General features: G+C 35.6%; 1 protein-coding gene and 1 long non-coding RNA gene across 2 annotated transcripts in view; both read right to left on the bottom strand.

Moving 5' to 3' along the window:
- Positions 1-3,769: 3,769 nt before the first annotated feature.
- LOC139142444 (uncharacterized) lies at positions 3,770-5,240 on the bottom strand. The gene is made up of 3 exons (XR_011554405.1): positions 5,139-5,240; positions 4,314-4,412; positions 3,770-3,865 (listed from the first exon to the last, which is right to left on the bottom strand). It is a non-coding gene; the product is annotated as an uncharacterized lncRNA (long non-coding RNA).
- A 226-nt stretch (positions 5,241-5,466) lies between these two features.
- LOC139145493 (serine/threonine-protein phosphatase 6 regulatory ankyrin repeat subunit B-like) overlaps positions 5,467-24,638 on the bottom strand; it is a 102,818-nt gene continuing 83,646 nt past the window's right edge. The window contains exons 14-17 of the mRNA XM_070716706.1: positions 7,846-7,950; positions 7,549-7,656; positions 7,151-7,249; positions 5,467-5,595 (exon numbers count right to left, since the gene is read on the bottom strand). Of these exons, the coding sequence (XP_070572807.1) occupies positions 5,467-5,595; positions 7,151-7,249; positions 7,549-7,656; positions 7,846-7,950 (441 nt within the window). The remainder of the gene's footprint in view (positions 5,596-7,150; positions 7,250-7,548; positions 7,657-7,845; positions 7,951-24,638) is intronic.

Here is a 24,638-nt window from a genome sequence, read left to right as displayed (position 1 = left end):
TCTTTCGTCTTTCAATTTGCCTCTGTCTTTATTCTTTTATCATTCATGAAAATCAAAATAAAGTTCCCGAAAAGGGAAATATTTATTGACAAGTTGTTTTTTTCTATAAAAGTTGAGACGGCAAAATCTTATCGATCTCTTTTCTCGTTTGCAAACTTTTACTTTTAATTATCTCTAAACGTATCTGTCTTCAGGTTCAGATCACACTTCATCTTTCTCCTCCAACATTTATTATAGAAGTGTTGGTAATCTCTCTGTACACATCCAAACTTTTTGCAGTCAATTGTCAGTTCGTCCAAAAGTTCTGCCTACATTTTATTGTAAACTTTTGAGATTCCGGATTTCCTTAGAAAAGGCGTACCCTATTCAATCGAAGGCTTTCCTCAAAAAGCCCCTTTACAATGATTGTGAAGAGGTTTGAAATTCATTTGACAACATTCTGTTTAATCTTTTTTTAATGCACGCATCACTGAAATAATCAACCTTGTGGACCCTGTGCGTAAAAAATTGGCACTGCTTTAGCCTCCTTGAAAAAAGCAGTCGTTATTCATTCAGATAGTTTTTTCAAGACGTTGTTTAAATTTTCCGCAGAGATTGGAAAAAAATAAATTCAGATTTCGCTTGGGTAGGAAATAAATTTGGAGGTCATTCATTTTTGTTATTATTCTTCGAATTCACGGAATTTGTTTGTTAACGCCGTGAATACTATATTATTTTGACTTGTCCTCATTAATTTAAAAAATGTAGCAATAACTTGATTATGTCTAATTATCTGGAGATGATATAAACGTCAAGATACAGTTTGGAGAGATCTTCGTTCACTCCCGGAAAATATTAAATCTATGTTCACTTCATGTTATAACACTTCAGTTTCGAACAAAAAGGGTGATCACAAATTGCGCTTACTCCATGGTACCGACGAGGCCGATTTTTTATGTTCCATTCTGGTGAAGCTCATCATCGAATTGTATTTCCTGCAGTGCCAGAGATATACTTCTACATATGTTTGTAGAGTACCCATTCAAACTCTTGTGTTTCTTCTGCTTCACAAAATCCGTCATGGTTTGCTTGGTCAAGAGTTTAAGGCCCATCAAACTGATCAATCGTACATCAATCGTACATGCATTTGACTATTTTGCACTACTGCTTAAATTGAAATTCATGTGATAGGACGATATGCGATTATTGATTATTATCCCTGACCAATAATAGGCTTTCTTTTCTTTTTTAAAGGGCAAGTTAATGGTCGCATCACTTTAGGTGAATAAAATTACTTACGCTCGATCCAAGCATAATTACGTGCTTTCAAAAATATTTGGTTAATTGCATCATTGCTTCTGTAGATATTGATGAAAAAATTCATTCAATATTGTTGTGATAACAGACTTGTCCTTGGTGTGCTTTTACTTGTGGGCACAAGTGTTACTCGGCGTAGTAATCGACCGGAGGCTATATTGGATTTTGTGAAAATCAATAAAGGACTTCTCAAAAAACGACTGGAAAATCTACTTCAAATTTCCTGCGCAGAGTATTTATTAATGGACCTCGGCTGTAATAGCGGATTTTTAAAAAAATCTATAAACTGTCTTCTTCCCTTAAAGACCCAACACTATAAATCACGTTTTATTTCATAATCAATAAAGAGAAGGCGCATAAAAGTCTTGGTCTTCAGCTGTATATGAAAAGTCAAAATGCTACTCAGAATGAGGCTGGGTAAACAAAAGAATGTAAATCACAAGTAATACAATGACATAAAAACACCTTGGCAAAATATTCAACAAGGGGACCAACACAAAGACAGAAGCACATACGCTAGATATAAAATATAAAAGAAAAGAAAGATCCTGCGCAAAACAGAAGTATATGTTTACAATACAAATGCATGTGTCTCAGGTGAAAAATCTTTTTTACAATTCATACCAAGTAGCTGCGTTTAAACCTAATACGAATTAAAATTTTTTGCGGTAGACAAAATTGCACACACACACCATGATGGTTCGTCTTTATCTTGAAATAGACAAAAGCTCAAGATAATGTATTGTTTACTGATATCACGTATCACGGTTTGGACATTCTCTATCTTTAACAAAATATTTGCCGATGCTAGACATTTGAATCAGTATCAATTAATCAACTGCACTCTTATAGAGGAACAAATTCCCACCTCCATGTGTTCATAGATTATTCATTAGGCTTTCTTGATATGTTCAAGGTCATGGTTTGGAGTCTGACCAATTTTCATTGAGGAAAGGTATGTTTCAAAACGATCTTCTTTCAGCGGTTCTTTCAATCTCGAGTTTAACCTAATAATATAGCATCTCAAACAATTTGAAAAATCACACGATCACAATATCATAAATAATTATTAGTGAAAGTATCTTGAAGTTTGCTAAAGGCATTTGGATCGGTCGTAGATAAGTTGACATTGCAGAAAACCTACGATAACCATAAAATAATAGTAAAAATTCTCTTTTCCAAGAATAACACCCACCTTGAATTTAAATAGAACACATATCATTATTAGTGTGTGTGTATTTTGTACTTGCGTGGTTTGGCTGCCTTATTGGCATTCGAAAAAATAATAGCTAGAACTAGCGCTGGTTACACTTTGACTTTCTATGACCTTGGCGGCCATTTGATCTTGTCAAAATCCCCTCTACCCTACCATGTAAACCAATTTATAATGATTTGTGTAGAAACTGCTGTCGGTCATCCTACAGTGTCAATTACAATAGTGAGTACTCACGTGACTTTGGCTGGTATCTTGAATACTAAAAAACAATTGAGTTTTATGTGTGGAAATTTTCTTCTCAAAACAGACAAACAAACAAACAAACAAAGGACATTAGAACTGAAATTTTGACCATATTATCGTAACTAGCAGTCACTGTAATTTCTCAAAAGCTATTTCAAAATTAGCTGTCGTTTGACACTTTTGTTTGTTTCAACGAAAACCTACGATAACCATGAAAGAATTATCTTCTACACCGGACTTTCAATGACATCCTAGCCTTTTTAGTGTATCTCAGCAACTACAAGGGCAAGAAGCTTAGTTTCTTTTTTATATTAGCAAATAGGATTAAACCATCTAACTAAGGAATGACCTTTGACAACCTTTGACCCATTATCACATATGAACGTAAGGATATGAGGACAAGACATTTGGTTTCTGTTTGACATTAGACAACATTAGACCACACATTTTTCACTAAAATTCGGGACAACCTTTCACGGCCTATAACCTACTTCCTTGTGCCTGAGCAACTACAAAGGACTGCAGTTAAATTTCTATTAACGTTTAACAGTATGCAAACAGGGTTTTGCAGATATTTTGGGATGACTTCAGATGAACTTTGACCTACAGTCACTCATTTCGAAAACTCCAAACACTGGATGTTTGGTTTCTATAGGACGACAAATATATAACCATTTTTCTAAAAATTGTGGCAACCCAAAATGAGCTTTCTCGTATCTTAGCAACTAAGGGGGGGGGCTAGGTCATTCATTTTTGTTTGCACAATGTCCACTATGAAACTGTAATATGTCTGAAATGTTCAGGTTGACTTAAGACAACCGTTGACCTATTTTCCGAAATTTTAGCAAGTACAGGGGCTTGAGATTGTTTTGTTCTGTAAATTGAAGTACGTCCTTACCAATCAAAATGTATTTTTTTTATTTAAAAGGCTTAGAATACAATGAATAGTTATAAACAAAACATATAAGCTACTTTGTGTGTATGGATGAGTGGAGTACGATTAAGAACTCTTACCACGTCACGATGCACCTTACTATTTTTCCTAAGCAGTAGTTTACTACACTCGATGTCTCGACGCCTTAATGCAGAGAAAAGGGGTGTTTCACCGTCCTAGAAGTAAAAAAGCAATCTATATAACATAATATATTAGACATTATTTTCACACAAGTTTGGGGAGAAATTTCTGTACATGAATTAAGTTTATTCAGTTCGAAAGTTCTACAAGTTGACATAAAAGGAAACATTGGTACCAAAATCGTCTAATACCATTTCCTTAAAATCTAGAGACAGCAAAATTCCTGCTTGATCGAAAAGTAACTTATCCTTACTGTGTTAAAGACTGGCATAAAGTACTTTGCTAAACGTATAGTGTTTTTTGTTAAAACACAATATATTATGCTAGCGAATAACCTATTTCAAATAGTTTAGGCTTGGAGCTATACGCTTTAATAAGATAAAAGTTATCTTAACACATAAGTGTATAACAACGTGGCTTCGGACTGATATCTATTAAAGGAGAGTGTGGTAAACGTGTTAAATATAAAAACCAAGGACGTACCTTATTTACGATGTTAACATCAACATCCTTTTTTATCAATACATTGATAACCTCCTCGTTGGATTCATACACGGCATGGTGGAGTGCTGTGTCTCCATTCTACGAAGTGTAGCAAAGTCAAAGAAAAGAGTATAGATAAAATATGTTTACAGTACGAATCAAGCATGGAATGCTCAAAAAAAGATCAGCTGCAATGATTCTGCCATGTACAAAAAATGTGGCAATATGAAAAATACAATCAACATGAAAATTGTCAATCATAAAAATGGAAAACAGCCTTCAGATTGTTTAATTGCTAATATGGTAATGCAAATATGCATGATTTTATTAATTAATCGGTAAAAGTGATCACATTTTCGCGATCACATTTTCATCTTCAAATTTTCGTTTTAAGATTGGTATTTTAAATCACCAACATGCTATCGTTGGGGAGAAATTCTTGTAAACGGATTAAGTTAAGTATTTTCTACAGTTTTACAATTTAGAGGTTTTGCATCGCTGTTGCCGTATCCAACACCTTAATGCAACAGACCTACTCACGTATCAATTTCTGAATGAAGAGCAAGTAAACAGGACCCAGGCAATATAGTTGACTTAACTAAAATGCAAGAGATATCACACTTTCAACAAAGAGCTGTTCTTACATTGAAAAATCCTGCTACATGAAGATAATTGAATTATACTGTTGACAAATTGTTTGAATAGTCTTAAGCATGTAAAAAATCCGAAGTGATCTTTTATGTTGTCAAAACCTAATTAAAAAAGTTGTAAACAAGCAAAATACAATTAATCTCTAGATATTACATAAAAGAGTACCAAGCTGACCTTATCTTTCATGTTTTTATTTGTGCCTTCGTCTATAAAAATTTCTACAGCTTTAGGAAAGTTTGCGATCGCAGCTTCATGGATGACAGCTAGACCACGCTGTAAAAAAATCAAATATGTATATTTATAGGTAAGAGTTGGTAATTTCTCTAGCAAAAATATGCAGTCGGATCAACATTTCAAATACAAAGTGCAAATCTACCATCATAAATCAGGTGTTTAGGGTTGTATTGGAAGCACCACAAGCATTTTCGAAGTATAGACTTCTTTGTAAAATGTTGAACAGAATTACTTCTCTGAAGTACATGCACATTTAATGGTAACTACATTACTGATTTTTACTATCAATGCCATCTTCAAATTTCTTTAAGAAATTAACAAACTCAACATTTTCATATTTTGCTGCTGCGATGTAGATAGGTTTATCTTGACAGGTGAATATTTCGTCCGTAGACCACTGGAGTTTAAGAAACAGATGCATCATGAAATTAGTTTGTCATATGTAATATGACATTAAACTGGTCCAATAATCATTTCCATTCACGGTAATATATTACCAGGTCCATGGGACAATTGTGATTTAAACACGATTGGAACTAAATTGGGATAATTGGATGAGAGTAATTTTGATGAAAGTTTGATGAAATCGAAATTTTTACAGCTTAAATTTTACAAAATGATAGAATACTGTAAAAAGTAAATATTGTTTCCATCGAACAAAATAACAAAAACACGTCAATTATTGTATATCCATTAAACCGTATTCTTTTCTATGAACAGGTGGTATTTTTGTGTAAATGTCATAAAAAACGAGACAAAATGCATAAAATTTGTGTAATTAATGACTTTGAGTCGGGGCACTTTTAAAATGTCCCTTACTTTTTCGTCAATTTGGGGCTTAAAAAACACTAAATGTAGTCAGGGCACTTTTGAAATGACCCTGACTAACTAAACCGTAAATCCATCAAAAAACTTCATTTTGGTCGGGGAAAAGTAACAAATCGAGATTAAAACTAGTATTTCAGTACCAAAGAAAGCATAGACAAGTTCGCATATTTTCATTCAAATATAAATATTGTTCATAAGTATTGAACAATATTGCATTAGATGCAGTCATCCAATGATTCTTACTCATAACATGAGCACAACATCGCAAATTTTGAATAAAATTTTAAAGATGGTTAGTAAATATGGTGTAATATTTAACAAATTCCTTAAATTTTTGAGAAATTGTGCCAATCCAATTATCCCAATTTAGTTCCAATCGTGTTTCTTACAAATTTAAGTAGGACCATCCTGAACCACTGATAATTAGTGGTGGTACCAGGTGTCCGGAATGGGTAAGCGTACCCTGCTAGCATGCTACACCCGTCAGGATTGGTCCCAAAATTGTCTAAATATTGTATGAAAAGATACAGGATATGAATCACTGTAATAAGTCAAAGCCGGGAATTCTGTCGTTAATCATTTGAGTGACCGAGGTGTCATATTTGGCCACAATGTCGTCATATCGACCGTAGAACTCTTTGAAAGTCCTAACGAGTCTTTTTGTTGCGTATCATTGTCTCAGTAATTTTGATGCAAATGAGCTGTGTCTCAGTTGAAATCAGTGTAAGAATCACAAGCCCTACAATACCTAAGAAGTTGAGACACGTACACACCATAAGCAGGTGCAGATGGAATATTACTTGACAAGTGGGGATAATTTATGATTTCAAAATCGAAATCATCCCTTTTGTCATACAGCTTAATGTGTAGCCCATTAGTACCCACTTGTAGGGTAAAGCAATCGCTGGAGGTTCTCACATTGATACAATTTTCGAACATTACGGAAGACTGCATGCCAGTAGGAGCTTCGTGTGCTATAACTTTGTTTTTTTTAATTATATGTACTCTTTATATATGTAACAGTCACACTGCTGGAGATATATTTTGTGTACATATGTGTATTCCTATACGTAGAAATTTGAAAAAGCAGTGGACAGAAATATAAATGTTTTTCTTAGACTAACCTCGTCATTTGATACAAAGTTGGCGCCGTGTTGAAGCAGAAATTTCGCAGTCTCTGTATATTTTCCCTCCACAGCATAGAAAAGAGGCGTACGGTTATTCTGTTGAGATGAAAGCAAATAAAATGTAATATACTCTTGTTACTAAATGAAAGATGTAAGAGGTAATTACCTTGCCTTAATTCATAACACATGTTCAAGTCTAAACGTACTATTTTGCGTTAGTCAGATTTATATCCTATTATGTTAGCCTTAAGTATTTACGCCTTTCGCCAAAATTGTGATTTAGAGAAGTCTAAACGCATTGTTTCAAGCCCCCGTTATTCTCTTGCTTTCGTTTACATTTCTAAAGAAATTACTGTCAACGCCATAGCTTAATTTATGTAGTAGGGAAATCTTACGTCATCCATAACATTGACACTAGCTCCAAGTTGAATACACAGTTGAACATGTTTTTGGTCTTCTTTTACGGCCATCAAATGTAGTGTTCGGGAGCCAAGGAACCTTTCCTAGGTAATTATACAAGAATTATGTCAGTATCAAAATAACACTTTACATACATTAAAGCATATAAAATGATTTCTGGAAAAAATAGCTCTTTCTATACAAAAAGCCAGAACACTGTCGATCATGACATGAACTATTGTTAGCGAGTATATTTTCTCTAACTTTTTCTAAAATACATAAACAGTCCTAACCTCTTGTAGAGCGGTGATCTTAAAATCGATTTGCTTTCCTGCCTTGACAAGTGTTTCAGCTACATTTGGATGGTAGTTGTCCACAGCCCAGTGTAACATTGTTGTCTGTATGGAAATTAAAAAATAGTGTGAGAACATGAATAAATGTGATCGTAGAATTTAAATCAGCGTTGAAAGCTCACATGTATGTATCAAAAATTTACATTTAAAGGTAAAATAAAAGCATACAATATGACTCACTTATTCAACTTGGCTATTGGTGCCATAACTTACGTTATTTTCTTCATGCAACTTTTTTGTTCCGTTTCTAGTAATGACCTTACTATATTCAAATGTTTTTCTTCTGATGCGAAAAAAAGAGCGGTGTATCTGGTCTAGAAAGACAAAATAGCAAGCACACTGTTAATAACGTTTGAAAATGTGTATTATGGAATTTACAGAAATAATTGGTGTACTAGTCATATATCTTATTTGGCTATTACAAAGAGGGGTTCTTACAATACACCCTAGGATTTTCGCAATTCATATAATCAATGTTATATAATTACAAAACACGCTATATTTGTCTATAAGAATGGGGAAACATTATCAACAAGGAAGGATATCAAACGTATAATTTCAGAACATAAAATCCATATATTTACTCATTCTTGATCTTTCAGAGTAAACTTTGAAAGAACATTATACTTACCTCAGAGAACATATTTACGTCTGCCCCATTGTTTAGAAGTATTTTCATTGCCTCCTCATCACCATCTTTAGAAAACTGGTGGAGTAGGGTCATGCCATCCTGTATTGACAGAAGTTTGTAAAGATGAAATTTCGCAGGAAGGCAAGAATTGAAAGGTTTTATATGTACTTGCTATTCATTAATTTAATGTAAAAAAGTTATAAAACATATTATTCCACATTTTCTTTCTTAAAAACCATGGATGCACTAACAGTCACAAACACACGATCACAGAGACGTGGATAAAGGAACACATAAAAAGAAATGACCATTCATCTATCTTTTATCGACCTATCATTAATCTACTTTCATATGTCTGTCTACATTTTTGCGAAGACGCAAACACAAAATTACACACTTTGTCGGCGATATTATTTTTGTCAATTTAGTATGTCAACAAGGTCCCTACGAAATTATTACAATTAATGACCTCAGTATTGAAAACAATAATACTAAATAACCAATTATATTATAGCTTTATCAATACCAGTGAATTTGTTTCGTCCTACCCCTAATTATTACTAATAATGACCAAATTATCCAGCATTGTGGCCCACAGCGAGCACACCTTTACAACGTATTCGTTTGTAAAAGAATAAAGGACTTGGCATTTAAAAGGGGTTTGGAAATTATGGGGTGATCCTTGTAATACACAAAACGATACATCTATAAAATTGTCCACAATATCGATAATAATGCCTTACTGCACGATTTATTAAATATTGTGAGTCCTTCCGCATGCACGGTCGTCTGCTCTGTCTTGCTTGTGCTCGGCTGTCCCCGTCCTCGCCGTGCTCGCTTCGTTGATGTACAGGTGAAATAGAACAAAGTACGTTTGCAAACTCCCAGATGATGTTTGGTTTGACACACGGTATATTATGTACGTCAGTGGCCATTTAAACGAGGTAAGTGTGAAAACCAATAGAACTAGACATTGACGGGCCAACAACGGCAGCAGCTATCATTAACCTTGACCGCAGCGTCTACGGAAATGACTCCGAAGTCATTCTAAGTTTCGGTCCAAGGTCAGGTAAAACCAAAAGTCAAGACGGCCGTTTGCTCTCCGTTGAAAGATATCTAATTCTGATACACCTTAATTATATTGAAATTTGATATTTTAAGTTTGATATCGATGGTAGGGATGCAAGTCTTTTCCATTTCATACGAAAATACATCGTATTTTAATTCCAAATAGAACGATGAAAGTACTGCTCATTTTTTGTGTCGAAAGCGCGTGTTCCATGCAGTGCAGTTTGGAGTGTGTAAATGTATACAGTATAAAGAGTCAGGGCCGATCATGCGGACGACGCTCACTGGCTTCAAACTGAGTTTAAATTTCCTTTTTTATTCATTTTCTGCAACTACAAATTCACTGGCATTGCCAAAACTATAAAACGATGGATATAATGTACGCCTCCCGGCCTTTAATTGACGAAAGCAAACTTGAACGTCATAATATACGAAGCGAAGTTTGCTTTCATCCATTATAGGCCGGTAGAGGTACATTATAGCTTTCACAACAAGTCAAAAGACCAAAGATATACTTTAGCGCAGTCCATAAGACTCATGGCGAACGACATGGCAATACATCCATTATAATACACAATCTGGTCATGTCCGTGCGAAGTAATAAGTGCGTATAATAACATCTTACCTGGTTCAGCTCATTTATATTTACACCGGCCATAACAAGGTCTTCAGTCATTTGTTCATTATGCTTTCTCACAGCATATAACAGTTGGGACAAATTTGATGTGTCATTCTGAAAAATTATCATCGAAGCAGATCAACTGTATATGGTTTGTCAATTAAATTTGAATGCAGGACGCTCCATTCTCAACAGTCTTTCCCCCAAAAAAAATAACTCAAGAATTGTGTTCTATAGGCAGTGACACATCATCAATTTAAGTCAAAATCTTTAGTGCACTTTGTATATTTCTTTTTAATTATTACCTCTTTGTTAATGAAGGTAAATGTTTACGTTTAATTCAGTCTACTTTAATAAAATATCCGACAGATGGTTAAACAAAAAAACAATAGATGTAACTATTTGCATTCTCTTAAATGTCAGCAAAATATACAAGCAATGACGCGATTGATCCAAACATTAAGAAAGAATGTAAGACAAACTCCACAACTAAATGAAATAATGTCAATCTTTCTTTCAATGTATTCTCACTTTGTGTCTTACTGTGGTAAATAATCAGATTCATGGTTCTTACCACGTCTTCACACACTTTGCTGTTTTCCGCAAGCAGAAGTTTCGTACACTCGATATCTCTCTTCTTAAGTGCAGAAAACAGGGGGGTCTCACCAATCTAAAAAGTCGACACAAACAGTACAGTGTATCTCCTTTTTTTCTTCAAGTACTATGGTTGCCATGCAGTGAACACAATAGAATAATCTAAGACATATAAAGACATTTTCCAGAATGAAAACGGCAGTGTTATTGCCAGAAAGAAAACGAAATGGACCATTAATTACAGATATATATGTTCAGTTAATGCTGAAGATGTTACTATCTCCATAAAAATAATAATGATGGCGATAAACACGTCCAACCGGAGATAGCTTTAGGCTGAGAGCGGTACCCATATTATGTGATATGAAAATTTATAATGTTGTTGGAGTTATGAAAACAGGCGTACCTCAGATATTAAAACAAAACATTTATGGTATAATAGGCGTTACTTGTGATATACAAATGAAGAACACCTAGCAAAAATAGCCTACGTACCTCATTTACGATGTTAACATCGACCGACCTTTCAGTCAACACATTGATGACCTCTTTGTTGGATTTGTAAACAGCATGATGGAGAGCTGTGTTTCCATCCTAATAAGTATGACGATGTCAAAGTATACACAAGCATGATCGAAGGTTCCATGTACAGAAATATGTATGCGATAACAAAATACATCAAAGATTATTGTAAGACCTGAGTCTTTTCAGCGTGATTGTCAGGATGTAAAGTCAAATCCGAAAGATAAAGATTATTTTCGATCGGTATTAAAATTTGAAATTGCATTCTTCTCATAACTTCGCATTTTGTAGGGATATGTTAACTTTTCCCCAAAACAAAATATGACATAGAGTACTTATTTTTCAACTTTAAAAAGTGCTACCAAAAATTCTGGAGTCGTTGAAATCTTCAGAAATATTTTAAAATCAAGTAAGGATAAGCTAGATTTTAATTGTATTAGATGGATAAAGTACACAAGCTAAGTACTTTGTCGTTATTTATGAACGAAAAGAAGATAAATATGACAAAGTTATCTTGGTCACTTACTACACGGTTGAAGTGAGAAAATTTGTGGATGAGCTATCCTGAGTCTGACCAGATTGATATTTTATAATGCAAAAATTGTATTTTTGATCAATATCGAAGAACCATATTTAAAAATCTACGGCAAAAATGAAATTTGGAAAAATGAAATGTAAAACCTACTTTATCTTGTATATTTTTGTTCGTTCCTGCATCTATGAGAATTCCCACTGCTTTATGGTAACCATTCGCTGCAGCTTCATGAATAGCTGCAAGACCATCCTGTAAAATGGTAAAAATATACTGAATGGTGAGTTATAGAAAATCCGTTTTGAATATTTGCTACGTATAAAAATGAAACGAATAATTGCCGATGTGACGTTAAGGAGGTTATGTTATTGTACGTGTGCCGAGTTTATCAGTGCATTCTAACTAAAGTTTTTTAATTGTTGTACTTTTATAATCTTGAAATCTTTATTGTAAAGCGGTTTAATATTTGATTGATTGAAGTCGCTCTTGAAAAATAAATCATCATCATTATCATTATTACTATTATTATTATTATTATTATTAGTAGTAGTAGTAGTAGTAGTAGTAGTAGTAGTGGTAGTAGTAGTAGTAGTTTTTAGCTTTTCAATGGAACTTTTATTCCAATAATAAAAGTCGTGTACAAATATACAAAATTGCACTCAGCTGTACACGTCAATCTGGTGCAATCAATAAAATCAAAAGAAATCAAAAAAGGTTCAAACTGAGAATCACAAGCAGCGTTCACAGAAAAACACACAGTAGCACTGAGGTTGATACTCCATTGGGTCTTGACGTGGAGACCAAAACGTCGATGACATCACTAGATAACTGGTAGTATAAAATTGACATCAGGCGATGAGATGACTACCAAAGCGTACGTGCATCCAGCCTAAGGTGAAAACCAGTATATAGATGACATCAGGTGACAGGTGTTAAATAGTAGCATCACGTGAGATTGGTCGGACCAATGTTGACAGCTGGACGTCAAGATAATAGGCAGCAACAAAGCTAACACAAGCCCAGTGGTTAGCCTGAAACAAAGCAAAGTGTATGTCCCTCCGACAACTGTCCGAACCATGAAAATGATTCCCGTGAGGAGTACGGTGCCCAGGGCATAGACTCGAAGCTACTCGAGCCTCAGTTATCAGTAGTGTAGCCTAATGCTGTAGAGTGTATGCAGTGTGTTAATACACAGACCTAACAAGCTCACCTCACGAGAGAATATCTGCAATTTTCAGTTTTCCTTCACTAACAGAAGCTAAAACATTGTTAACACACAAAAATCTATCAAAATTCGTGTTCTCGCGGGAGAAACCATGGTAAGCGTATTCATTTAGTATACGCGAACGTAGACGAGATTTAAAGGCGGTAATAAGGTCACCAGAAGGGTGCGGATCATTTTCAGTGATGGCTTTACGACGAGTCATGTGAATAACAAGTTTTGCAGTGTTGAAAATATAGTTTAAAAGGGCATGGATATTTTTATCCATAACAGTTTTAATAAAAGATGGGCCCATTACAAACCACCAGTACAAAATCCTACAGTTGGGTCCAAGTAGTTGACGAGATAATTTACGCAGTAATTTGAACAAAGAGGTTAGTCGATGACATTCCAGAAAAATGTGAACAAGGTCATCTCTGTTACCACAGAAAACACAATTTGGGGTCTGACTGAAATGACATTGAAACAGGTAGTTACCAGTTGCATAGGCACCGTGCAAAATGCGCCATTGAAGATCACCTTCAGTTTTAGGTATAGGACTAGTATAACAGAAACTAAAATTAACCTTCGTGTCTTTTGACAGACCAAGTAATTCCCTCCAAATAGTGTCAGGACGATCACTATGCTTCTTGTGGAAGTCAGATATGATGAGGAATTTATAAATTGCGCCCTTTTCAATTTTATAGAGGGGGCAGTTAAGGACAATGTTATTTGTTTCATCGGTATGAATGATGTCAAAGTGAAAACGGGTATTGATGGGGGAGGTTGGAACGTTAAGATTGACATCTTCGGAGAACGAATGTTGTACTTTATCTCTCCATTGTCCAGGAATGGAATTACGTAATGACGTCACGACATTGCTCAAAATCCTACGCGAGTAAATGGGCATTATGTTTGCTACATTATCATGAGATAACCAGTTTCTGGAAAAAGGATCGACAAGGTCACTTATTTTTGTTATCCCAGCATCAATGAGATGATTCGAAAGGGTTGGCTGATCATCAAATACTGAATGCTTGATTTGATCATTAAAAAAGAGAGGTTCTTGGAGAATATTATCCGTTGAGGTGGGATCACCCTTACGAACAGCCTTGGAAGACTGCCAAGTTTGTAACAAGTCAAGATAAAATGGAGGCATGGTAACAGGAATACTGGGAATTTTAATTGCAAGAAGTTGTCTACTATAATCAAGTTTGTGGACACGCCTAAAGTAATAATCAGTGAATGAGAATGAAGGATGATCTAAACCTGAATACGAATATCTTTGTATATATTGTAAGCGGAATGCCTTTGCACGTGCAGGGAGATTAATAAGACCATGGCCTCCCTTTTCGAGAGGAGTGTATATCACAGTAGCAGGCACCCAGTGACGACCTTGCCAAAAGAAATCAAGAAGCGCACGTTGAATTTCATTGAATACATCAGGTGGCGGAATTAGAGAAAAAATGCGATGTAAGATTTTGATATCCACGAGCAGGTTAATAACAATTACTCGACCACGGTACGACATTGCAGGGGCATATCTTGACCACCAACTAAGTTTGTTGTTGACTTTTGATATGCAGTCATCCCAATTCTGAATGAAATAGTCAGCAATATTGCCTATGAAAGTACCAAGGATCTTTAAACCGTCACTATTCAATTGAATTGGTAAGGGGTGTTTCTTCTGTTACGCCAAGCACCCACCCACAGCCCTTTGGATTTTCTATAATTAACCCGAGCATTACTAGCATCTTCATAAGTGCGCAACCATTTTTCGAGAATACTGAATTCTGAATTATGTGTGATAAAAAGACTGACATCGTCAGCATAGGCAGATAGCTTACATTTGCGCCCATTAGATTTTGGAATCATGATTCCTTGAATATTTCGATCTTCACGAATTTGTGAAGCAGTGGCTCTACAACAAAGGGGTAAAGTTGACCAGATAGAGAACACCCTTGTCTAATTCCACGTTCAAAGTGGATTGGAGCAGTAAGAGAGCTGTTGATTCGAACAAGACTTTCCGTTTGAGTGTTTTATGAAATTATCACCAAAGCCAAATGAATGCAAAGTTCTGAAGAGGAAATCATGATGGACCCGATCAAAAGCTTTTTCTTGATCCAGTGACACAATACCAAGTGGAAGAGTGAATTCGTTATGGTAACTTATGCAGTCTCTGATTAAGTTGATATTATCGAAAATTTGACGACCCGGAACTGTATAACTTTGATCGATGTGTATGATGTCAGGTAACACGCCTTTCAAACGAATAGATAAAGCTTTTGCAAAGATTTTATAGTCTGCACAAAGCAAACTAACCGGCCTCCAGTTACGTAGCAAAGTATTGTCACCTGACTTGGGAAGTAAAGTCAGAACAGCACGACTACAAAAAGTGGGTAAAATACCATCTGTGAGAGAGGCTTGGAAAACATCATGCAAATCATGACCAATAGTGGACCAAAACGTTTTAAAAAATTCCACTGGTATACCGTCAATTCCAGGTGTTTTACCAGTGGTAACCTGCTTTAAGGCTGAGGACATTTCTTCAAAAGTGATCGGTTCGTCGCACTGTTCAGCTTTATCCGGGTTTAATTTTTGTAAATTATCGAGAAGAGAATCTTGGGCTGCAGTTGAAATGGGTTCCGGGTGGTACAAATTTTGATAAAAGGTACGAGTAAGTGAATGGATTTCATGTTGATTTTCAGTGATGGTCTGATCGTGACGACGCAGCTGATTAAGAGATTTGTGCTGACCTTTATGTTTCTCAAGGGAATAGAAAAAGTTTGTACTGGCATCGGAATCATTAAATTGTTGATAACGTGCTTGAACAGCTGCGCCTTGAGTTTCAATCTTATTTAAGTTATCCAAGATATCTTTCTGTTGCTGATAGGTTTTATGAAGTGAAGGGCGTTCAGCAAGCAGGCATTGCAGATTTTGGACGTGATCGTTTAATTCTTTTTTCATATGCTTATAACGGTAGATGTATTGATAGCTGTATTGTTTGCTAATTTCTTTAATTTTTTGTTTGCCAATGTCCCACCAAGATTGAAGTGAAGTGAATCTCTGTTTTTCATTGCGCCATTTCTGCCAAAAAGTCTTGATCAAATTACAGTAGTCATCATTGCTTAAGAAACTAGTGTTGAGACACCAAACAGGATTTTTATTTTTAGTGAAATTGGCACAAATATGAAGGGAAACTGGACTGTGATCAGATAAATTGTGACATGAATCAATCGAGACAGATTAGATTTTTGAAGTGAGGGCTTTTGTAATGAAGAAGGTGTCAATCCGTGATTTGTTATTATTTCTTTGCCAAGTATAATTACGTGAGGAGGTGTGACGCCACGCATCTGCAAGTTTTGTGCGATGAACAATATCAGAAAGAAACTTAGAAGAATTCATGTGTGGCTCAGTCTCGGAACCCCTGTCTAAGTTAGGAATGAGCGTACAATTAAAATCTCCCCCCATAATAACTGGATCATCATTAATACTGTTTAAAACTTTTTAAGCTGAGCGAAGAAACGTAAACGTTCCTCTCCAGAATACGGGGCATAAACATTCACTAAGTGAAATGGCTGTTCATCTACAGTCACGTGGAGATGTAATAAGCGACCTCTAACAACACTACTTTGAGAAATAACATTCACTTGTTTTCTCTTGGGAAAGAGAATAGCGACACCTGCCGAGTTACTAGTTCCGTGAGAAAAATATATTGGTGAACGCCAAATAATTTGCCATTGGGCTTGACTATCAATTGTTGAGTGAGTTTCCTGGAAGAAACAAAAATCGTTATGGTGATCTACATTCAAGTAAGATAAATTTGATCACGTCTGAGAGAATCGTGACCTCCATTAATATTCCACGTTAAAGTTGAAATACTTGCCATTAAAAGACAAGACAAAAGAATTAAGGCATTAGTGACCATTATTTTAGAGAATAATGTTTAGTCTTGGTATACGCATACAGTTTAACTGTCAGCCTATATATTCTTACATTTTGGCTGGCTGTAACATGATCAGATTTGCGCAACTTATGCAATGCTTTAATTAGAAGTCTTAAATCTGGACAATATTCATAACATCTCTGGACTGGCTTTTTTGAACCTTTAATCTGCGCTAAAAACTCTAAAAGGCTGCTAAAGCTTAGATCATTGCGATCTGTCAGTTCAGAAGTATCAGAAACTTCAGATGTCATAGAAATACTATCGGCGTCATCAACCTCTTCGTCTCCGTCAATATCAGAATCTTGGCTGAGAACATCGAATCTATTACCAGTTTTGACCGGAGTTGTCTGGGATAATGGAAAATCAGAGTCTGTATGCATCCCTCCAGTATTAATACCAGAGAAAGGCGTCTCTGGAAAATCAAGGGATTGAGAAAAAAACAACTGAGGAAGAAGAAGAAGGAGAAGGAACAAAAGGAAGAGAGGGAGAGGAAGGGAAAGAAGAAGGGGAAGGAGAAGCAGGGGTTCGTACCCTGTCTTCAACAGCAACACCAACAACTGCGGACTCTGTGTCATCAACATTTGTGTTCTTACTATTGGCCCTTCCTTCACTTGTTTCATCGTTAACACCTTCATTGCTATTGTCATTAGTATTGATTATCTCCTCATTGATTACATCATTTGCATCGCCTATTTCCATATCATTAGTATTTTGAACTTTAACCTGCTCATCAACACCTTGCTCCTCAACAATCACCTCATCGATGATATTTTCAGTAGCAGCTGAAGAAATTTTCTGCATTATCAACATTGTTATGCGACTCTTTGTTCTGACTGTTGCTATTTTCGTTTCTTTGATGAGCCTGAGTTTCATGAGCTGAATTTGTAGAAACATTTCCTAATTGATTTTCAACAACGTGCAAAACACTGGGCTGACCTGGACAATTTTTAACGAATGTGGCCTTTCATACCACAAGCGAAGCATCTCATTTCATCAACGGAAATGTAAATTGGATACAAATGATCTTGATATTTGACCTGTATTAGCCCGTTGATGTTGTCATTGTGTAACAAAATGTGAATTAGCCGTCTGAATGACTTGACATGTTTCAAGGCAGGATCTTTACAACCAAGGGGAATGACTCGCATATGTCCAACTACTCTTCCTAGTTTCCACAATTCTTCCTCTAGTTTTTCATCAGGGATAAATGGGGGCACATTAGATGAAATAACTTTGGAGGCAGGTTGAGCATGTGTTCAACCTGGACGAATTCATTGTCAAGCACTAGTTGGCGTTCAAAGACAGACTCTGTGGTTCTAATTTAGCAAGATACACAACCACTGAACGATTCATTCGTGAAGCTGCAATAATATTTTCAGCCTCAACAATCTTTGAATTTTCAGACACATATTTTCTACTGGCACACCTTCGACATTGTTGCACCTCACAGCATGTTTACGGTGAGGTGCCTGAATGGATTGTCGACCTGGGTAGCCATATTGCTTACCCACAGTGGCCGGGAAGGGAAATATAAAATCCACCCCAATCCAGCCAATCGAGCTTTAAAAACCTCAAAAACTACACAAAACTGAAAGTATCAATTACTCACGAAGTAAATATACCAGTAGAGTTGATCAATAATGCTGAATGATGAGAATACAACTCAAAATTCAGGAGCCCATCTACCACATGTCCGCACGGAGTAGTAGTAGTAGAAGTAGTAGTAGTAGTAGTAGTAGTAGTAGTAGTAGTAGTAGTAGTAGTAGTAGTAGTAGTAGTAGTAGTAGTAGTAGTAGTAGTAGTAGTAGTAAAAGTAGTAGTAGTAGTAGTAGTAGTAGTAGTAGTAGTAGTAGTAGTAGTAGTAGTAGTAGTAGTAGTAGTAGTAGTAGTAGTTTTTCAAATATCTTTATTTCACACAGGTCCCTTCATACTAAAACTTTAAAAGGAAACTTTTACATTGCCAGGAACCAAAGAAAATATAAGATACAAACTAGCCGTATACAAATAAAAAAAATCACTATAAAGTGATGGGCTGCATTGAACACAAAACGTCATGAATAACAAAAGTAAATGTTAACAAGAAATACATATCTTAAACCTATCACATAATAATTCGAAAAAGGTGACACAATAGACGAAATCAGGGAAGTTTCTTAAATGTGAAAATTTAGTTGATCATCATGAGTGCCACAAAGAATATCATCAAAATCCAATAATATTTAAAAGAATGTTAATTTTCATTTAGACGATGATACTAAAATTTAAGTCTGAATTTAGAGAAAATCTTGCTTTTAAGGGGGCGCTGCACCCAACACGGCATATTTTGCTCAAAAATCACTTTTTTGTAAAAAATTATTCAATTTTGATAAAGGTGAAGCACTACGAATTACGTCAAAATTAGGTTGTGGTGTCATTTTCTTGAAACTTTGCACAAATATTCTTTGAAGTTGTGCAAGTGCAAAAATGAAATAAAAAATGGGGGTCACCACGCTCGTTTCCATGGAAACGGACGTTAAGATGGCGTCGTTAGAAATAAATAAAAATGATATAATTCACTTAAACTAAAGAAAGCAATTATAAAACGCTTAGCAAATGAGTTAATTTTAATAAATACCAAGGATTAAGATCCATATCTGTCGAATGTATAGTTTTCATGATGTTTGTAAAGAAATTTTAACATAAGTATCGATTACAAAATGACGATATCGAAATTATATCACTACATAATTTTCGAACTTTCTTCCTGTCACTTTGAATGGTGTCATTTTGACCAAACTTGGCGAATAAAATCCTGACATAATACCATTTAGTTTACACTTTTAATAAAAGGGTGTCACCACGCTACTTTTTACAATATCTCCACGTGAATGGGTAATATGCGCCATGTAAATGGGAGAGAAATGTTAATTTTGCGCTCATATTGAATAAAAACCAGCTTCCTAGGGGGTCAAAATATGACAAGGTTAAAGGTCACATGTATTTCTAAGAGACTGGGTCAAAAAATTAGGTAAAAGCGCAATTTCAACAATGACAGGTGATGTTAAATACATGCGCTACAAAATAACCCATTTGCGGCAGGCTGGAGTTAAATCTGCGCAGAAACGTTCTAAAGTGCGTGCGCGTCCGAATTCGTCGCCCTTTACCTTAAGTTGTAAACCGAAGATTAATATATTGGTATGTTCAACTTGAAGCATGTTAATAATAATAGAGCAGAGTTAATTTATATAAATGTATGCAAATCAGCCGTCTTCTTTTTCGTACCAATTTTGAAATTTCCAAAGACTTTAACTAGACTCTGGCTGGATCAAATTTTTTGAGTGTCAGCCTTTAAAGCCCTGCCATTTTAGAATGAGGATAGATAAAGCGAAATAAAATAGTCGTTATTTTCTACATATAATCTTTTTTCAAGTAAAATAGTACATTTCATAAAATAATGTCAAATTTTGACTTAAATTAATTTTTATCATTAATCCTAAAACTTAGGTATTTTGCCCCAAATATACACCCACTTCATCCTTTGAGTAAACAACTGCTACTACTAATAAACTTTAGAGTCTCCACGTTTTGAAAATGTATAGTATGAGGGGCTTTCCTTGTCATCTTTTATGAGAAATATTGCTTTGAAAATATCTGTGTTGGCAACATGCAGCTCCACCTTAAATATGTCCAACGGATCAACAGGACCCTCGTTCCTAAACACATTTCTTCTTGCTAAATGAATACACAAATTAGCCATTGTAGAAATGTAAACAAACAGAGACATTGCCCGTCTATGAATAAATACACAGTTTTTAGTAGGATGATTAATTAAAAAACATGCAATGTTTACAGCTTGCCTTGATAAAACTAAACGAGACGTTATAGTTGAAATAACATATAGAAGCGGTTGAATGTTTCGTCATTCAAGGAAAGATGTCAAAGTGAATCAATGTCATTACAGGGAGAACAGTTGGCGTCTGAATGAAAATCAGCACGGAACAAAAAAGAACTAGTTTGATAGGCTCCGTGCATAATACGCCATTGTAAATCCCCTTCTTTCTTTATGATGATATCACAATAACATGAAGCAAAGTTTGGTTTAAGGTAGCTATATCCCTTTAGACACTTTCAGATTTTTATTTTTTTCTCAATTGAACATGTCCAAACCACCAATAAAGTATACATTTTCTGAAAGCCCTGATATAGAGCTATCCGACCAAGCACAGTGCACGGTCATTATTTGCATAAGAGTCACGTGACAAGCGTTTTGCTGAACCTTCCAAAAACCGGTTTTTCCCGCCTTATGCAAACACGCTGCAAGATTTCCGATTGGAATTTCTTCATTGACAAGCCTTGACAATATCCTTCAAAAGCATGTCTGCGATTTTTTTCCCAGAGGCGCCATTCAATTATATGGCCCGATAATTAAAATTCCTTGAAAAGCACCTTCAACTTACACCTTAAAGAGCGCATTAAAAAAAAACAAAGGCATATAAAGAAAATCCCAGACACGGTTTTGAAGGATATTGTCAAGGCTTGTCAATGAAGAAATTCCAACCGGAAATCTTGCAGCGTGTTTGCATAAGGCGGGAAAAACCGGTTTTTGGAAGGTTCAGCAAAACGCTTGTCACGTGACTCTTATGCAAATAATGACCGTGTACTGTGCTTGGTCGGATAGCTCTATATCAGGGCTTTCAGAAAATGTATACTTTATTGGGGTTTGGGACGTGTTCAGTTGAGAAATAAATAAAATCTGAAAGTGTCTAAAAGGTATGTAGCTACCTTAATGGAATGTGGAATGCTCAAAATATCCTCCAGATGGTGTCTTCTCTGTCTGGTAAACATGCATTATGGTGGCCAATTATCAAGTACTTGTAAATTGCACCTTTCTCAGTTTTACACAGAAAATAATTGTACTCTGTAGAATGTCGCAACTGAAAAGAATACACAGTATCTGGCGCATTGTTTGGATCGTTGTGAGAAAAATGATTTTCAATGTCGGATTTTAAACGAACAGGAATAGCCTTGTAAATACGCTGTGAATGAATAACAACTCTATCACACAAATCTGAAGAAGTAAACCAACGAATTTCCACAGTATTGAAAAGATCACCTATGGTGGTAACTTTAGCATTGACAAAGGCTGGTACAGTAAAAGGAGACTTATGAATGGGATGCATAATGAGTTGATTTTGAAAAAGAGGCTCTTTTAGAATGTAAGGAACACAAAGTTGGGTCCTTTGCGAATTTTGTCAACAGAATACCAACAATGTAATAAATCACGATGAAAAGCTGGAATAAAAGCATCACGAAAGCCAATGTCAGTCGTGAGCAGTAACTGTTTGTCCTAATTGAGACCACCGAATCTTCTAAGATAAAAATATGTAAAATAATACGACGGAGGATGAACATCCTGATACAAATACTTTTGAATATTAGAAAGACATAAAGAAATGCGACGAGTTTTAAGATGAATAAGCCTTGGCCACCTTGAATGAGAGGTAATGAGTAATGAGGTAATGAGTTTCTGAAGGAATCCAATGACGTCCTTGCCAGAAAAATCTCAGAAAATGATTTTGAAGGTAGGAAATTATTTGATCATCGGGAGTTGTACAAGTCTGGAGTAGTTTTGAAGCAATCAGTTCATTAAAGACCAAACCACGACCTCTGTAAGACATGCCAGGAGCAAATGACGACCAAAATTTCACCTTGTTTTCAGTGATGTTCACTAATTTAGACCAATTTTTCTTAGAATAATTGTTTGAATTACCAACATACACACCAAGCAGTTTCAATCCTGTTAAGTTCCATTTGATATTTAATGGCGTGTCAATACAAATTCGCCAACTACCAGCCCGGAGAAATTCAGATTTTTAAGGTTAACTTTTGCATTAGACGCATTTTCATACAAATCGAGAGTGGACTTTAAGTTACTAAAATCTTCATCTCTAGTCATGAAAACTTCAACATCTTCGGCGTACGCAAAAAGGCAGGTACTGCAACTAGGAGCTTCAGATATAATCATCCCCTTATGTTCCTGTTATTCCTAGTTTTCCATAAAAATGGCTCAAGAGCAATGACATAAAGTTGACCAGAAAGTGAGCAACCTTGTCGAATCCCATGGTTAATTGAACATGGAACAGTAATAAAACTATTTATCTTTACACTGACTAAATATCTGTGTGGAGTGTTTAATGTAATTAATGAAGCGGGGGCCAAAACCAAAAGAGCTCAAAGTTTTAAAAATATAATAATGACTGACACAGTCAAAAGATTTTCCTGGTCTAGAGCAAGAATACCCAGAGGAGAATTTGTGTCATTGGCATAGAAAATGCTATCTTTTAATAAATGCACATTATCAAAAATGTGACGATTGGCAATAGAACAGGACTGATCTACATGAATTATTTTGGACAAAACATTATGTAAACGAATTGCGAGAGCTTTCGTGACAATATTATATCACTACATAACAAGCTAATGGGTCTCCAGTTCTTGACTAAAGTGTTGTCTCCAGCTTTCGGATGAAGACTCAGCACTGCTCTCCGACAAGAAATAGGAAGCTGATTATTACGGAAACACTCAATGAACACTTTATGAAGGTCTTGACCAATAAAAGACCAGAATGTTATGTACAATTCATTAGGCAAACCATCCATACCTGGAGTACGGTCAGTTGAAAGTTGCTTAACAGCAAAGGTAAGTTCATCATGAGTAATGTCAGCATCAAGATATTCACGATCGATCTAGTTCAATTGCACCAAATTGTTGAGAATTACAGATTGGGCATCAAAGTCAACATTTCAGCAGAATAATGCTCCTTGTAGAAATGTAAAAAAATGTACGAATTTCATCAGCTTTTTCGTTATTGATCCGTCAGCACATTTCTTGTGAATAATGGGCTTTGACCTTCCCCTTTCTCGCTCAAGGGAAAAGAAAAAACTGTTCGAAACATCACTGTGAGTAAGTAATTGATGACGAGATCGTACAGCTGCACCTCTGCTCTCCACATCTACAAACTGAGCTAGAGAACTTTTCTTTTGTTGATATTCATCAAAGAGACTTTTGTCTTCATGTAACCTTTTCGCAAGTTCTCGAATTTCCCTTTCTAGGCGTAATTTATCCCATTTCAGGTTGTACTGGTTCGAAGCACAATAATGTTGAGTTAAAAGTTTAATTTTCCATTTTCCTATCTCGCACCATGTCCACAAATCACAATATTGATTCTGTTGCTGTCTCCAGTTTAACCAAAAATGCGTAATGATATCTTTATACAGTTCATGCTTAAGGATGCTTATATATAACACCATATCGGGTTGCGATGTTCGACTTATTTCTGTGTAACTCTTAACTTTACCAGTTAATGATCAGAAAACGGGAGCGCAGAATGATGAATTGAAGCCACCGAGATGCGTGATCTCATTCACTTGTTGATGTAAATCCTGTCAAGACGAGCCTTTTTGTCATTTCTGTGCCAGGTGTAATTACGGCTGTCCAAATGATAGTGACGCCAACTGTCAACAAGTCTATACTTGTGAATTAAATTATTAAAATAGCGAACTGCACACATTTTAGACTCCTTATAATTGATTCTGTCCAATTTTTCATTCAGAGTACAATTAAAGTCTCCACCAAGAATAA

Source organism: Ptychodera flava, chromosome 1 (assembly GCF_041260155.1).
Source record: "Ptychodera flava strain L36383 chromosome 1, AS_Pfla_20210202, whole genome shotgun sequence".
Taxonomy (NCBI): Eukaryota; Metazoa; Hemichordata; class Enteropneusta; family Ptychoderidae; genus Ptychodera; species Ptychodera flava.
The sequence above is the reverse complement of the archived record's forward strand: the minus strand, read 5'-3'. Positions and strand labels throughout refer to the sequence as shown.